The 15,561-nt window shown below is 36.4% G+C and overlaps 2 protein-coding genes across 3 annotated transcripts; both read right to left on the bottom strand.

Moving 5' to 3' along the window:
- Nucleotides 1–2,109: 2,109 nt before the first annotated feature.
- LOC138895574 (uncharacterized) lies at nt 2,110–3,838 on the bottom strand. The gene is made up of 5 exons (XM_070180280.1): nt 3,612–3,838; nt 3,435–3,471; nt 3,143–3,326; nt 2,431–2,968; nt 2,110–2,383 (listed from the first exon to the last, which is right to left on the bottom strand). Exons 1-5 carry the CDS (start codon nt 3,836–3,838, stop codon nt 2,110–2,112), a joined length of 1,260 nt encoding a protein of 419 aa, XP_070036381.1.
- Nucleotides 3,839–11,369: 7,531 nt separating this feature from the next.
- On the bottom strand, nt 11,370–13,405 carry LOC104118089 (uncharacterized). 2 transcript variants are annotated; one of them, XR_004512554.2, is made up of 5 exons: nt 13,322–13,405; nt 12,310–12,407; nt 11,881–11,964; nt 11,704–11,790; nt 11,370–11,555 (listed from the first exon to the last, which is right to left on the bottom strand). XR_004512554.2 is itself a non-coding variant. In XM_033661783.2 (5 exons), exons 2-5 carry the CDS (start codon nt 12,316–12,318, stop codon nt 11,402–11,404), a joined length of 408 nt encoding a protein of 135 aa, XP_033517674.1. In that variant the 5' UTR covers nt 12,319–12,407; nt 13,322–13,405; the 3' UTR covers nt 11,370–11,401. The 2 variants fall into 2 exon arrangements, 1 of the variants encoding a protein (XP_033517674.1); XM_033661783.2 differs by having other exon boundaries at nt 11,630–11,790.
- Nucleotides 13,406–15,561: the final 2,156 nt, after the last annotated feature.

Here is a 15,561-nt window from a genome sequence, read left to right as displayed (position 1 = left end):
GTTGACCAAACATACTGTCCTGGCTGGAGGCGTAAATTGAGACTTGGGACTGTCGGTATGACCTGATTCCGCCACCCCCTCTACTTGAGTGTAGGGATGGTGAGCATGAGTATATGGGATGGTATAACAACGTTATCCAAGTTTTCGTCGGAAATCCCGTTCATCGCGATGGTGGTCGGTACATTCCATATGCTGGGAGGCATGAGGAACTGGTATGTTATTTGTTATACTTACTTATAACGTTAACCTATCGTTCCGTAATTAATATTTTACATGTTGTGCAGGCTAGTGGTTTACATTTGTTCTACCAGTTGGGACTGTAGATGCAACATCATACCGACGAGGGAGCGACAGCTTTGCACGAGTATGGCCGGCAGGTTACAGATCTGGCTTCTCGGACATTGAGGCGAGCCCGAGAACATGAGCGCTTAGGATACAAGGCTGATTACGTACTGCCAGAGTAGTACCATCGTGGGCCAGCAGTGGAGCCTTACCGTGGTCGACGTGGCAGGCATGCCCAAAGAGGAAGGGGTGTCCCACGAGGTCATGGGTGTTGGAAAGGACGTGGTCCCCAGCAAGGGGGCGTTGAGGCACCTGTTGAGGATTTTGGAGTTGATCAGCCGAGTGACCACCCTGAGCCAGATGATGCTCCTCATGATATGCCGTCATTCAGCCTTCTACTGACGCCAGGGACTTCGCAGGTGACCCCGTCAGGTCCATTGTTGATCGCGGGCACGACCATTATGCAGCAGGAGTGGGATCAGTATTTTCTTGATCGACCAGGGCCATCGATGGTTGCTGAGAATCGTCCAATACAAGAGGGACATAATGGGCGACGACTGAGTTATGGCTCATCATCGAGGGTTGCTGAGGAGTGTGTCGCTACTCAGGCGCAGGTTTGTTTGTATTACTATTATTTCTATTTGTTTTTATCTTATTAATTAGTCGTCAATATCTAAAGCGTTTTTATTATTTTTAAAGACATCATCATCGCCTGTCACGGAGGCCACTTTGTAGGATACTGACATGCCGGATACAGCTGATTTTATTTAGGACTGAGACCATGGTATGACCATTAAATTTTTTTAGCTAACACGTACGTTAGTAATTTATATTCATATACTAAAATATCTTATTATTCGGTAGGTTACTGCTAGACCGACTACCGCTTCTACCGAGTCTGCCAGCCTTACCGACGATCATGTTGTTATACTTATTTGGTGGCTATACATGAAAACAATACGCTAGGTTGCTATACTGATTTGGTTGATGACAAGTGGTATGGTGTTATGCATCCCTTGGAAAATAAGTCTATCAATATACACACTGATCTCAAAGTTGCAGGGCATATTATTGAAGGCGAAACGCATTCTACAAAGCCTGAAGGTATGTGAATTTGGGGAGAAAAAATTATAATGGATTTCCCTTTACTCAAAACGATGTGATTATGAAGTACTATGCCACTCGCATGGGATTGTTGTGCCACAAGCACTGTCTGCAACCTTCCAAACAAACACACAAAGATGAACCAGAAATGATTCCTCATTTGACGAAGGAGATTTTAGAGATGGAAAAGACACTAGTTGTTCATCATGCAATGGATGATCTTAGCTACCTGGGAGAAACGGAGGATCAGTACTGGGATTTATTAGAAAATGAAAAATTGCATAGAGACAGTGATTATCTTGTTTTCCCAATAGTTGTCGAGTGGGAGGAACTACCTAAGTTTCTACCACAGACGTTGGACGTATGAGTCCCATATTATTGTAGAAATCAAGCAAGTGGTCTTGTTGATGATAGCGATGAAATGCGAGAAATGTGTGTCAATTGGGGTCTAGATTACGGCGCCCTCGGTTCCGAAGGGTGCATACACGATGTTGACGAAGAAGATGAAGACAGTGACAATGAAATAGTTCTAGACAACGACGATAATGGCGAATGGCAATTTTTTTTTTCTTGGGGTGTATGTTAAATTTTTGTACTGAAGTATTAATGCTAAATATCAATTAGATTTAACCCCAATGAAAACATAATTTTATTTCATATATTTTGCAATCTAAATATTTACATACATTTATAACAATAAATTACTGTAACTAAACACTACGTCTATCCTTGATAATTGGGCACATTAGATGAACTTCCATCGGGAGCTGAATTACCACCGCTAGCCAAACCAGCTGAAGGACATTTACGACGGTCGTGTCCTGTTTGGGAACATATGCCACATTTATGCGCATAAACAGTATCACCAACATCCATTTGGTTCCGTATACACATTTGTTTTTGCACTTGTCGTTGACGCACATAATCCTTGTTACACACCATTTTAAATAGTTTCGACGGCCAATAATGCTCAGCACCCACTGACTGCAACTGTCCACTATAGGTGTTTAAGTATGTAGCAACACTATATTATTTTTAACGTACCTCGTTGCCGCGAAACCTGTATGTTGAAAGCACTTCATGGCATTTGAGCACGATATATGATAGATGGACCATTTTCCACATGAGCATAACCTTCTGGCTTCATTAATGGTATGAGTATTATTCCCCTGGTTGTGATGAATAGTAGTGCGAACTTCAAAAATATTTCGCTCGTTGCAATACTGCAAAAAAGAATTCCACTGTGCTCGCTTCCCGTATTTCTCAAATCTTTTCATTGGTATTGGCATAAATTCAACACCCATTTCCATCAACGACGATGCACCTCTCGATCTTTCAACAAACCTCTCTGCCATCTGCTTGAATGACATCCGCACCATGGCAGTGACATGCAATCCACGTGTAGACTTCAATAACCCGTTGAAAGACTCTGACACATTTGTAGTCAGAATTTCCCATCTCCTGCCACCACCCGCATGCAAAGTCCATTTGTCAAGCTCATGTCGCATCAACCAACTATAGGCTCCTTGGTCTTTCTGCCTGATCAATTCCATTTGCCTCCTGAATTTACACTCTTGGTGATCTGATGTAGCCATCAACATTAAATCATACAATTCCTTGATCGGATAAGCCCTCTAGAAGTTGGCCTTCAAGTACCTAACACAGTAACGGTGGTAGGCATACGGTTTCTGCCATGCACACAAATTCTGTATAGAACTTAAAATACCGCCATGCCGATCAGATATTAGACAAATACCTGAACGCTGTCTAACAACGTGCTCCTTTAAGTGGTTCAAAAATAATATCCACGTCTTTTGGCTTTCATTGGCACAAATAGCAAATGCTAGGGGAAATATACTTTCATTAGCATCTACTACAACGGCGATCAACAACTTAATATCATACTTTCCATAGACATTACTACCGTCTATGGATATTACCTGCCGACAATGTACAAAACCATAAATGGCTGGTTTAAATGCCCAAAACACATATCTAAATATGTATTATGGTATTCCCGGACTCCGCTCAAGCTTCTATTTAACAACAGTCCCAGGGTTAAAGTATTGCAATGCAGGCATGTACCTGGGTAGAGAGGCAAAGGACTTATCCCAGTTACCATAAATAATTTCAAACACACGTTTGCGCCCGAAAAATGCTTTCTTTTGGTAATGGTACATCCATATACCTAGTGAACAAATGTTATATACTCTTTGATATTGTACCTTATGGATGCTTCAATGTGTGGAATCAAGACAAGAGAAATCAAGTCAACATTCAAGTTAAAATGATTCCCACTGAATGTGTCCATTTCACAATTGTGAGTACCAATGTATTTACCCACAACCCACATATTTGTTTTCAGCTTCCTCGTACGCAACATCCAATTATAACCCGTAAACCATCTACGACAAATCACCTTGTATACGTCCGCAGATGACTCATGAACCATGATCTCACAACACTCTTTTATGCTGTACATTCGCACCACCCTGCTTAGGCGTGCTTTGTCGGCAAAAAGCATGTCCTTTGACAACACTGTTGCTTTAGATTCATCTCACATTGATGTCCGAATTTCATCAAGATCCCTTGTGAGGGCAGCCACATCCGACATACTTCGCAAATGATCAAGGTAGGGAATCTCCCTTGAATGAAACAACACGCGGGACTCGTACACTCTTGGTCTAACGGGAGGTGGAACATGCTCCCTCGTCAAATCAGGTTCAACATTCTCGTCCTCTTCATCATCACCCTCATCAAGGAAGGTTGCGTTATCTCCACACTCATCAGCATTGTTGTCATAATCACTATTCTCTTCCTGACTCTGCGCATCTGTCAGATCCCGATTAAATATGCCATCTTCGGGCAATTGGGTTAGGACAGGACCTTCAAGTTGCTCATTTTCAGTGCACAACCAATAAAATAATGAGTTTCTCAAATTGATCGAAACTTTACATATAAACTTTATCACTTCACTTACAAATCATATTGTGTTGATATCCCATGATGCATATTATCTTGTTAACGATGACTCCCGAATGGACCACCATAATCCAACACACCAAAACTAGGCATATTCCAACTGGACGTTGGTTCATAACTTGTAAAATTAATATATGGCCGGTACTCCCTGGGGAATATATGAGTGTTAATACAAATTCAATACATAAAAATAAACATCGTAAGACAGAGAAAAATTGAAGTTTACCACTCGGATTGTAGATTATGTAAATTTAGAGAGAAATTATTTTCCCGTTCCTCATTCGCTCGTGGAGATAAGTTTAGATCAGGCCAAACTCTTTCACCCGGAACATGTTCTGCTAAAACTGCTCCAAAATAACTACCCGATGACTGAGGGATATCCCTACTTTGCGGAACCTCATTATTGCGAACGTCTTCAGCCTTGACGTACATTTCTAACATTTTTATCACAAGAACATCAAAAAATCTCTCAGAGTTTCATCGTCTTCGATGTTAAACTCAGCATAACAAGCAAACTCCTAGCGGAGTAACAGAATACAAATATCTTCCGGTTAGTTTAATATTCACCGAACGTTTGCTTACACTCATTTTTTTTACATAACAACGATATCAATGTATCATACTCCATTGTAAGTGGCAACTTAACATGACACTGTGTAGAATAACTATCGCGTTTTGAGTTATTCTCCACCACAACCTCCCCCCTACCCCAACATAATGAAACCCTAGTTCTTCGCTTTTCAGACATTATGACAAAATCCAAAATAACTTAACGAACAAATATTTCGGAAGATTTGAAAGATCCTGAATGGATTTTTAACTCTTTAAATAAGGAAAAAACCAGTCCGGGGGGGAGGGGGAGGGAGGGGGAGAGGGTACAATTATTTGATGTATAGCGCCTTAAATATGCGCGCTATACCCCTATGAATTATTGGTGTGTCAGTTAAGTCTAGAAGAATTATTAGTGGGCCTAACTTTTATGTATAACACTGTTATTGACCGCACTATACCTTATGAATTATTGGTGTGTTAGTTAATTCAATACAATAAATATTAGTGGGCTCAAATTTTTATGTATAGCGTGGTAAATAACCGCGCTATATATATATATATATATATATATATATATATATATATATATATATATATATATATATATATATATATATATATATATATATATATATATATATTATGGGGCCCAGTCTTTTTTTTTTCTACCTATTTTGATCGCTTGAGTCCAATAGAACCATACTTTGGTTCCGGACTCCTACCACTCCTACATATATCCCCCTTTTCCCCCCTTTTCAATTGTATAGGAAAAAAGATCTAATTATTCAATAGTATTAAAGCGGTCACTAAGATTTGTACTGTTGTCATTGCATTTAATATCTTTTATCTTGATTATTGAGTTGTTTTAATGATAAAAATATTATTGTTCGTTAATCACTGTGATATAGTTATAGAGAAAATAAATTATTAAGATATTATAGTTCGAAGTATCCAAGGATGTGACTTAACTGTCAATGAAGGTAGAAAAGACTTCAAATTTCAATAAAGACAAAAAAAAAAAAGGGTCAATCAGTAGATGATTTTTTTTCTTGTGTATCAAAGTATAAGTGGACAAAATTAGTTAATATTTACGCTAGAGTAATGTAACATCCTGATCAATTGGTCACGTGCATACAAATTAGTCTGAACACTACATTTACAACAAGAAAATGTCACAATTTGAATTGCACCATAATAAGTTAGGAATTAAGATCCAAGTTTAAAAACACTGGTGCACAGTTATAATTTCTCGACTCTTTTCTGAACTACATGAAATATATAGGTAGAAATCACAAATTGCGAATTTGGTCAAATTCTGAGCCAGTCGTGATCATGTGGGGAAAGAAACTAAAGACTTGGATCTAAGTACTGTCCACTTCTTTATCCATTATATATTAGATCCTACAAAAGGAATATGCCTTTTGAATGTTAGTCCCGCCAATATTGTTGTATATGTAAATAATAATTCTGTAAAATATAAGTTATCGTAATGAAACAGTAAATAATTCGAGCCCACTGAATTCACAGTGTTTCCTTAAGGAATTTAATCCCCTCCTAGTACCCAAGGTAATGGATTATTTCCTCCCAGGATAGAACGAATCACACACCGGTGTAGCGGTACTTCAAACCCCAGTGTTTCAGCGAATACAAAATTCGGTAGCAAATCACACTTACAGTTGCTTTGTTTGAAGTTAAAAATAATGCAGAACGAAGGAGTAGAAACTCAGAAAATCGTATGGAAATGCTAAGAGGAAGGAGTGCAATGTATAGCCAAATCTGTTGAGCGTTTTCAGTCTTGTGTCTTGTGTGTCTTTCTTCAACAGCTGCTGCACATATATATAGCAGCCAGTGTTGAAGAAGAACAATCGTCCACCCTCTATAGTGGAGCAAGCACATTCATGGTGGGAAGAGCATTAGGCGGCTGCCTTGTGGTCAATACACGGATTGAAAAATATCCGTTACAAATGTGGATAATCTTACGTTCAAAAAATTAATCAATCAATCAAATCCGTAGCCGTAGCCGAGCGACGACAACGACGCAAGGCTTGCTTTCTTCTTAACTCTTTAAGAGCTACAAGAAGAGCAATTATATATATACCCACCAAAAATTTTTTCCTCTTCCAATATGGGACAATGTCTCATTATCAAGAGGGGAAAACTTAAAATTTTACTCAAAAATTTCATTTTTCCTCCATTTCCCATTCACCCTCATTTTAAGACTATTTCATCTTAAAAACAAAACTTCAACAGAGAATTGAGATAATGAAGTTCTCGTTCTTTATTTATTTGTTTATTATAATTTTTTTTTGGCTTGGCAATGAGAGGGAAATTAAATCTAGTTTTACAACGCTAAGCTGGAATGCCTTTCTGCCAAAGTCTATTACAGTTGCATTATTGTCGTAAACTAAAAGACTACTCAACGTTGATCTCATCGAATTACGGGCTTATGACTACCGTTAACTATAAGTATATTAATTTGGTTCCATTTCTCAAAAAAATTTTGTTTATGACTTACTCCAAAGTCCCGATATGTTAATTCTCATCGATCACAAGGAGTCTTTCAATATGTACCATATGTAGGATATTGTTTTCCAAGTCCCAATGTCTTCTTTTTTTCTTCTTCTTTTTTTTCTTTTACCCCGCTCCCTTTGTTGGAGTTATTACTCATTTATGACTCGAACTCACAACTCTGAGATTGCAAGGGTGTGGGGTGCTGACCTTCTGAGCTAACACCCTAGAAACCCATAATAAAGTTGGAATCATACTTGACAAAGTATACCACACCTTCTAAAAATTATAAAACATGCTACAAAAGGTAGTGTTCCTCAATTAGTTAACCATACGGCTCAAACTAATGAGAGACAATTTGGTTAATGCAACTTTTTGTAAGAATATTTTTTTCCTGAAAAAAATATTTTTTTCCATTTGCTCCTTGAAAAAAGAAAGCCGTTGTTTTGCTTTGTTTGCCGGATTGGTATGCTTTCTTTTCTAAAAATCCTTCTCTCATAGGTCATTACATTTGAGGCCATTTACGATCGTTTAAAGGGCCTTATATTATAAAGTATAAAGAAAGTCAAGATTGTTCTTACGGAGAAAAGCCTACTTACTTGCTCTTGCTGCTTTTAATTTAAGAGCAAGTCGGTGAAATTTGTAGCTTCTCCCCACCCGTAGAAAAAGTGCTTCTACTGCGGCATAAAATCACTTTTAGTTTTTGGCCAAACATGCTAAACCTAAGAAAAAAAAAATCGTTTTAGAATAAAAAGTGCATTTAGCTTCCCTGGAGTTTGGCCAAATAAAAAATCGAGGTTTTAGGTCTATAAGGCTTTTTACAATGTTGAATTTAAGAAAATATCTTTTTTAGATCTTTTACGTGTAAAAGAAAGATCTCTTATGTGTAAAAACAAATCTCTCATGTATAAAAAAAAGAGATGAGATCATAAAACTAAATACAAGTTTGTAACGAGGAAAAAACCAATTGACCCAAATCACTCAGTTATAATTAGTCTGTGAACCAATTAAAAGCGAGTTCCTCAAATGGTACTAGTAAGTAGTAACACATAGCAAGAACAAGTCAACACAGAAATTCCAGCATTTTTAACCCGAAAATAAGAGGGGAAAAAACACGATGCCGATAAAACTTTGAAGCAAAAAAGAACTGAAGAGCTCAATTAATGAAATATCTAAAGCTGTTAACATGTAAATATTTTATTACTATAACAATTACTTTTCAATTAAATATACTTAATTCAACATCGAACATACTTCGAAAGTTTGAGATTCTAAGAATCGGATACTTCAAGTTGGGATCAGTTTGCTCGTATTAGTTGAGGTGAGGGGCGGAGCTAGAGTGTCGAGAGCGGGTTCGGCCGAACCCAGTAGCTTTGATTTGAACTCTCTATTTTTCTTAAAAAATTCATTGACTATATATAAATTATTAATTTAGAACCCAGTAACTTAAAATGATTAAAATCTCGAACCCATAAGTTTGAAATCCTGACTCCGCCTCTGTTGAGGCGCCTGGCTCCGCCCCTGAAATGAGAGTCTCACTTCAATCGAAACCCATATTCTTGCAATGCCTGCCATGATAATGAGAAAGATATCAAAATAACATTGCTTTCCAACATAATCTACCTTAACAGATAATAACAACTGGTATCCAATTTTTAGTGAATGCATAAGCTAAGATACACAAGAGATTAGACTTCGTGCATCCTTGCAAAGAGGCAATCTTTCCCTCGTGAAGCCTCGTACGTTTTCTATCTTGATAGTATAATGCAAAACCCATCATCTAAAGAAAGAAAAATGGTAGTACTACATAAATTGCAATGACTTTCTCGGGGGGAAAAATAGCATTGGCAGATTGATGCGAAGGAATACTGTAAAAAGGGCTAGCCCCGAACTCTCCTCCTTGTTAACACGACCAACTTTAGACATCTTTTCAGCTTGCTTTCTCTGAATTCATCAACACAAAAATAATATTTATAAAAAAAAAAAAAATCAAGTGTTGGTAGTTTGCATATCTGAATTGAGAATATAATTGGTAATTCAAAGATGTATTAAAAAATTTATAATCAGAGCTAGAGGACAGTTCTAAACTTTCCTTTGCCTAAATACGAAATAATTCATTTAGATGTATCCTTTTTGGATGCTTTGGCTAAGCTAAAGTGTCTTATAGCAATATATGCATCTGGTTGAAGGGCTACACAGCTGATTTGATACAGTATGTTCAAGGAAATGAAACCATTTACCATAGTTCTTTACAAGACATGAAACTTTCTAACAATATGATAAGTGATAACTAAACCACCAACCTTAATGATTATATTGAAATGTCAGTTCCAGATGTTACTGTTCCATTATCATTGTGTCGTTTCTTATACGGTCGACCACAAAGCACACGTTTTGCCCAATGTATATTTACCAACAATTCGTTTTTTGAAAAAGAAAAAGAATCATAATGCTCCACTTTACCAGCAAGTATCCTTGCGAAAAGGCTATCTTTAATTTCTCTCGTGCTGTGCCCGACGCTTTTCATTTTCTTTTGCTAATCCAAGACCAAGAGCTATCGGCTAAAAAAAAGAAAAATGGCCATAAATATATTGCTATGGCATTCTAGAAATATAAGCGATGCCAGATTGATGTGAAGGAATACCACACAATAATGCATATGGTTGTATTTGTTAGTCCCGCCAATATTGCTATATTTGTAAATAATAATTCTGGGAAATATAAGTTATCGTAATGAAACAGTAATTAATTCGAGCCCACTGAATTCATAGTGTTTCCTTAAGGAATTTAATCCCCTCCTAGTACCCAAGGTTATGGATTATTTCCTCCCATGATAGAACGAATCACACACTGGTGTAGCGGTACTTCAAACCCCAGTGTTTCAGCGAACACAAAGTTCGGTAGCAAATCACACTTACAGTTGCTTTGTTTGAAGTTAAAACAATGCAGAACAAAGGAGTAGGAACTCAGAAAATCGTATGGAAATGCTGAGGGGAAGGAGTGCAATGTATAGCCAAAGTTGAGCGTTTTCAGTTTGGTGTCTTTCTTCAACAGCTGCTGCACATATTTATAGCAATCAGCTTTAAAGATGAACGACCCTCCACACTCTATGGTGGAGCATGCACTAGGCCATGGTGGGAAGAGCATTAGGCGGCTGCTATTACAGTTGGTGGTCAATACAGCAAGCACTTGGCCACAGATTGGAAATTAATCAATCAATCGATCATTTGACCAAATCCGAAGCCGAAGCCGAAGCCGAGCGAACGACGACGACGACGGCGCGAGGCTTGCTTTTTTCTTAACTCTTTAAGAGCTACAAGAAGAGCAATTATATATATACCCACCAAAAATCTTTTCCTCTTCCAATATGGGACAATGTCTCATTGTCAAGAGGGGAAACTTAAAATTTTACTCAAAAATTTTATTTTTCCCTCCATTTCCCATTCACCCTCATTTTAAGACTATTTCATCTTAAATAACAAAAACTTCAACAATATTTGGGGCGGGTAGAATTCAATTCAGACTGAGGTTCCACGTGTCCCAATGAAATGATGCCATCACATTAAAAAAGAGACCACACAATATTCCATTCGTTGCGGGAATGTTTATAGACCGAAAGATATGTTATATGCAATTTTGGACCAAAAAGTGGACGGAGAACAAAAGTAAACCATTTACCAAATGATAGGGGTATTTTTAGCCCTTTTCAGTCAAAATTTTGATCCTCCAATTTCGATTAACTGCTAAAGATAAGTTTGAGTGTTTCAACAATCCCGCTCTAAAAATTGGATCTGAGCAGTAGCTAAATTGATGTAAAATACTTGCTCTCATTGCGTTTGGTATCTAATGCTTAGTCCATGTACCATAAAAAACAAGTTGAAGCAAATGGTACTGAAGGTAAAGACGAAAAAAAATATACAATGATAGGACATGAAGTAAAAAGCGAGAAGTGAAGCGCTCAATCAATGAAACATTAAAATATATGCATCCAACGTACAATAGTATCAATGTTAACCAAACTCCTAATGTTAAGAGATTTAAGGAATTGCGCGTCATTATTTAGAGACGCTCCCATCAGTAAACAACCCTGGGAGTTGCTTCCGTCGAGCACTCTATTGTTGCAATGCCTGCCACAATAATGAGATTTAAGAGATCAAAAATAACATGTGCTTTCAAACATAATATCGTTAACATTATCTACCTTAACAAACAATAATAAGTGGGTGTCCAAGTATTTATCACACTTCCTAATGAAATATAGAAATCTTGCTTTACCGCCTTGTATCCTTCCAAAAATGCCATCTTTCTCTGATGATGTGCCTGACTTGTTTTATGTTGATTGAATATTGCAAGACCTATCATCTAAACAAAGAAAAATGGTAGTCATAAGTAAATTGCAATGGCGTTCTAGAAAAGAAAATAGCATTGCCAGATTGATGTAAAGGAATATACTATAAGAATGCACTTGGCTAGCCCTGAATGTCCCTCCTCCTCAAGACGACCAACTTTGACCATATTTTTTTCGCCTTCGTTTCTCTGAATTCCACCCCAAAAAAGGAAGTTCAAGTGTTAGTAGTTTGTATATCTAAACTGAGAGTAGAATTGCTGATTTGAAGATGTATTAAGAAACATTACAATCAGAATTCAGAGCTAGGGAACATTGTTTTTTTTGTTAACAAGGGAACCCGCAGCTGCTACCCTTTGGGTGCGCATAGGGTAAACCTCGCTCCTGTGTAATAGCTCGCAAACCACACAAGAGGTAAACCGCACTAGGCATGTCCCGTACGACGGGCTCGACCGAGGAGGTATGCAAGCAGGATTCGAACCGTAGACCTCCCATACTTTTCAGTGTTCAACCTAAATATGAAATAATTTATTTACCTGAGCCATTCCTGTGATGGATCAATGAAACTTGGGGTTCAACCCAGAAGCTATAGGTTTTGATACAGTCTTCAATGGAAGGGCAACACGATTGAGTACTGGCATCATAATGATAACAAGATGAGTGCAGGTAAAAATTCTTGAAGCTGATTAATTGAAATATATAAGAACAAAAACTCATGAATGAAAAGTGCAAGTAAAACATTTTTTTTTCCCTTTTTAATGCTTGACAAGGAAAAAAAGTGTTTTACCTACACCATATCTGTGATATTTTTCCTTTTTTTTTTTTGTAAATTTTAGTCAAGGTATAAGTGAGGCTGATCTTCTCTAATTTCCACAAGTTTGTCAAAAAGAAGTAACTGATCAATCTAATAGATAAGTACAGTCCAATAATCTTAATCATTTTGAATAAGGAATCAGAGTTAGATGCAGGGGAATTTCGCCCTTTAGCCCTAAATCAGTTCTTATGTTCCAATTTACGTGAACCTATTTCCTTTTTGGTCTGTTCCAAAATGAACGACCCCTTTCTAAATTTGGTAATAATTTAGCTTAAACTTACAACTACCTCAGTGAGAAACTTTTATAACCACAAAAATACTGTGGCTTGTTTAGCACCACAAATTCCAAAAATATTCATTTTTTCTTAAACTTCGTGCCAAATCAAACAGGTTCACATAAATTGTAACGGAGGGAATACTATTTTACAATCTGATAGTATATTGTTGCAGAATTCTGCAGCGATTACCTAAAAGTCATAGGCCGTAAGAACATATTATAATCACAATGCGGGGGGCGATTTATAGTTTAACGGAGTAAGTTGAACCGATCCAGTAGATTCGGCTCACACACTATCTATATGTGTTAAGAATTCACTAGATAAATACAAATAATATGTTAGAAAAACAAAAAAAATCGAATGAACTATGGGTTCAAAAGATTCTAAACTTATAAAGTTAAAATACTGAATAGATTCTGATCACAATAAGATAACATCACATGAACTAAGAAAGACTTGTCATTTTGATTGATTGTGAGAAGGGAAAAGCCCTAGGCTTTGTTATGCTCTGTTTTATAATCTCAACGACAAACTTTTGAACTTTGTGTTTTGGACTTTAGAAAGAAAGTTTAAATAAATATACCCTTCTAATTTCATATATTGTCAACATTTAACCTCCGTTATACTATCAGGCCAAATTTAACCCTACCATTATACTATCGGGCCAAATTTATCCCTACAATTAGCAAACTTTTAAAAATAATCCTTGATCTGTTAAGTAATTCAAAATCTCCCAAATTCTTTTTATTTAAATCACTTGTTTTTCTTGCTCCATTATTTTCAAAAATTACTATTGATGTGAATGTTTAAGTTACTAGACTATACAAATTATTCATTTTTTTTTAATTACCAATGCACCCATTTCTCTTCTTGTAATAAATAAAATTGGTTTAAAATTTTATTTATTTTTCAATCATATACACACCGTAGAATTTAGTGGATCTATTTATTGTGTATTATATGCAGCTGATCATCATGTATCTACATGTATATTCAAATATATTTTATCATTGTCTGGTTAGTATAGAGTTCGATCGACTAACTTAAGAGTGCACAATGTGTAGGCATTTAATTAAAGCAATTAGACAATGTAAAGTCTCCGAGAAACTTCAACTTCAATCACTAATACTTGCAAAGTCTCCATACATTTGGTGCAACGAACTCATTAAAATTGGGATGTTGTAAATAGTTTTAGAATTTAGAAAAGCTACCTATTTTATATTTTTCAATTTACTATACTTTATTTATTCGGTTATATTATTTAATATTTTTTTCTCTTATTTTTTTTCTCTAATTCAGAAAGCAGGTAAATGCCAATTATTTCAAAAATAGTGGATCAAGAAGAACAACAAGTGATTTAAATAAAAGAAATTTGGGAGATTTTGGATTACTTAACAGATCAAGGGGTACTTTTAAAAGTTTGTTGATTATATGGGTAAATTTGGTCCGATAGTATAACGGTAGGGGGTAAATTTGGCCCGATAGTATAACGGAGGTTAAATATAGACAATATATGAAAATAGGGGGTACATTTGGCCCTTTTCCCTTAAATAAAAGATTTCGGGGAGCCGGTCATTTCTTTTCGCGGGTTTTAAGGGTTGTTAGTTGGGCTTTAGTGGGCTGGTTTGTTGTGTTATTGGGTTGTTTCCACTGGTAGCCACTTTTAAGTCTACTATTTAAAATATATCCATAATTTATAATGTATTTAAAGATTTGACAAGTCGTCCAAACTTCATAAATAAGTATCCTAAATTTTTGAGCTGCTAATTTGGAATTGAGGACTTAGTGTCCTAAATTTTTGAGTTGTTAATTTGAAATTCAAGACGAAATGTCCTGAATTTCTGAATTGATAATTTAAAATTCAGATTTAAGTGTCCTGAATTTCTGAACTGCTAATTTAAAATTCAGGACATAAATTTCTAATTTTTGGACACAATATTCGAACTTTAGGATACGACGTCCTGAAGTTTGAGCGAATCGGCTAATCTTTAAATATATTATAAACCGTGAATATAACTTTTGACTTTAAATTTTGGGATTTTTTCATTCCTATACAGTATTTGAAACCTTATTACGAAAAATGTTCATGTTTTGGTATTTACCCGACCTAAACACATTTTTCTTACAAAATGTATACAATCCATCTTAAAAAGTTTTCAATCCATTATTTGTGCCTTCAATCAAGGAATTTAGTTATACCATTTTTCTTTTTTTCTCTCCTCTCTCCCCTCTTACAACAAACAAGCTTCGTAAACTCTTCTGAACATGAGTCATTGATAGCTTCGTAAACCAACCCATTCCCAAGTTTTTTAGTATCGATTTGCAGCAAGTACAAATCATCCTTAACATTCAGGAAAAAGTTCAGCAAAGTTGGTTGAACCTGGTCGAGCTTACTGAGATGTATATAACCAGTGGTTCGGTCAAACTCCCCCCCCCCTCCTCCCCCTCCCCAAAAGTGCTGTCGGTTTTCTGCAGAAATCACAGTATTAATTCTGAAACCTATCTTTTGATGAAGAAAAGCAGCTCTCCAGATTGAACTTATATTTAGGGATTTAGAGAATCTAATCCCTCAGATCTCGAGTACCGTCATCCTCTCTTTCTCCCCATATCTCATCTTCTACTACTTTATGGCAAAATATAGAAATCACCACGCTTACTACTTTATGGCAAAATATACATATCCATAATCAACCAGA

The sequence above is a fragment of the Nicotiana tomentosiformis genome, chromosome 7, assembly GCF_000390325.3.
Source record: "Nicotiana tomentosiformis chromosome 7, ASM39032v3, whole genome shotgun sequence".
Classification (NCBI taxonomy): Eukaryota; Viridiplantae; Streptophyta; class Magnoliopsida; order Solanales; family Solanaceae; genus Nicotiana; species Nicotiana tomentosiformis.
This window is presented reverse-complemented; position numbering and strand designations above follow the sequence as displayed.

What these genes read in the sequence shown, in the direction of transcription:
- LOC138895574 (XM_070180280.1), bottom strand. Translation starts at nt 3,838, where the DNA reads ATGGTTCATGAGTCATCTGCGGACGTATACAAGGTGATTTGTCGTAGA. An exon ending in CGTTGTTAGACAGCGTTCAG is followed by an intron (nt 2,969 to 3,142) that starts GTATTTGTCTAA and finishes TGGCTACATCAG; the next exon opens with ATCACCAAGAGTGTAAATTC. An exon ending in ACAGGTTTCGCGGCAACGAG is followed by an intron (nt 2,384 to 2,430) that starts GTACGTTAAAAA and finishes AAACACCTATAG; the next exon opens with TGGACAGTTGCAGTCAGTGG.
- LOC104118089 (XM_033661783.2), bottom strand. An exon ending in TAGCCAAGTGCATTCTTATA is followed by an intron (nt 11,791 to 11,880) that starts GTATATTCCTTT and finishes TTCTTTGTTTAG; the next exon opens with ATGATAGGTCTTGCAATATT. An exon ending in ACTTATTATTGTTTGTTAAG is followed by an intron (nt 11,556 to 11,629) that starts GTAGATAATGTT and finishes TTATTGTGGCAG; the next exon opens with GCATTGCAACAATAGAGTGC.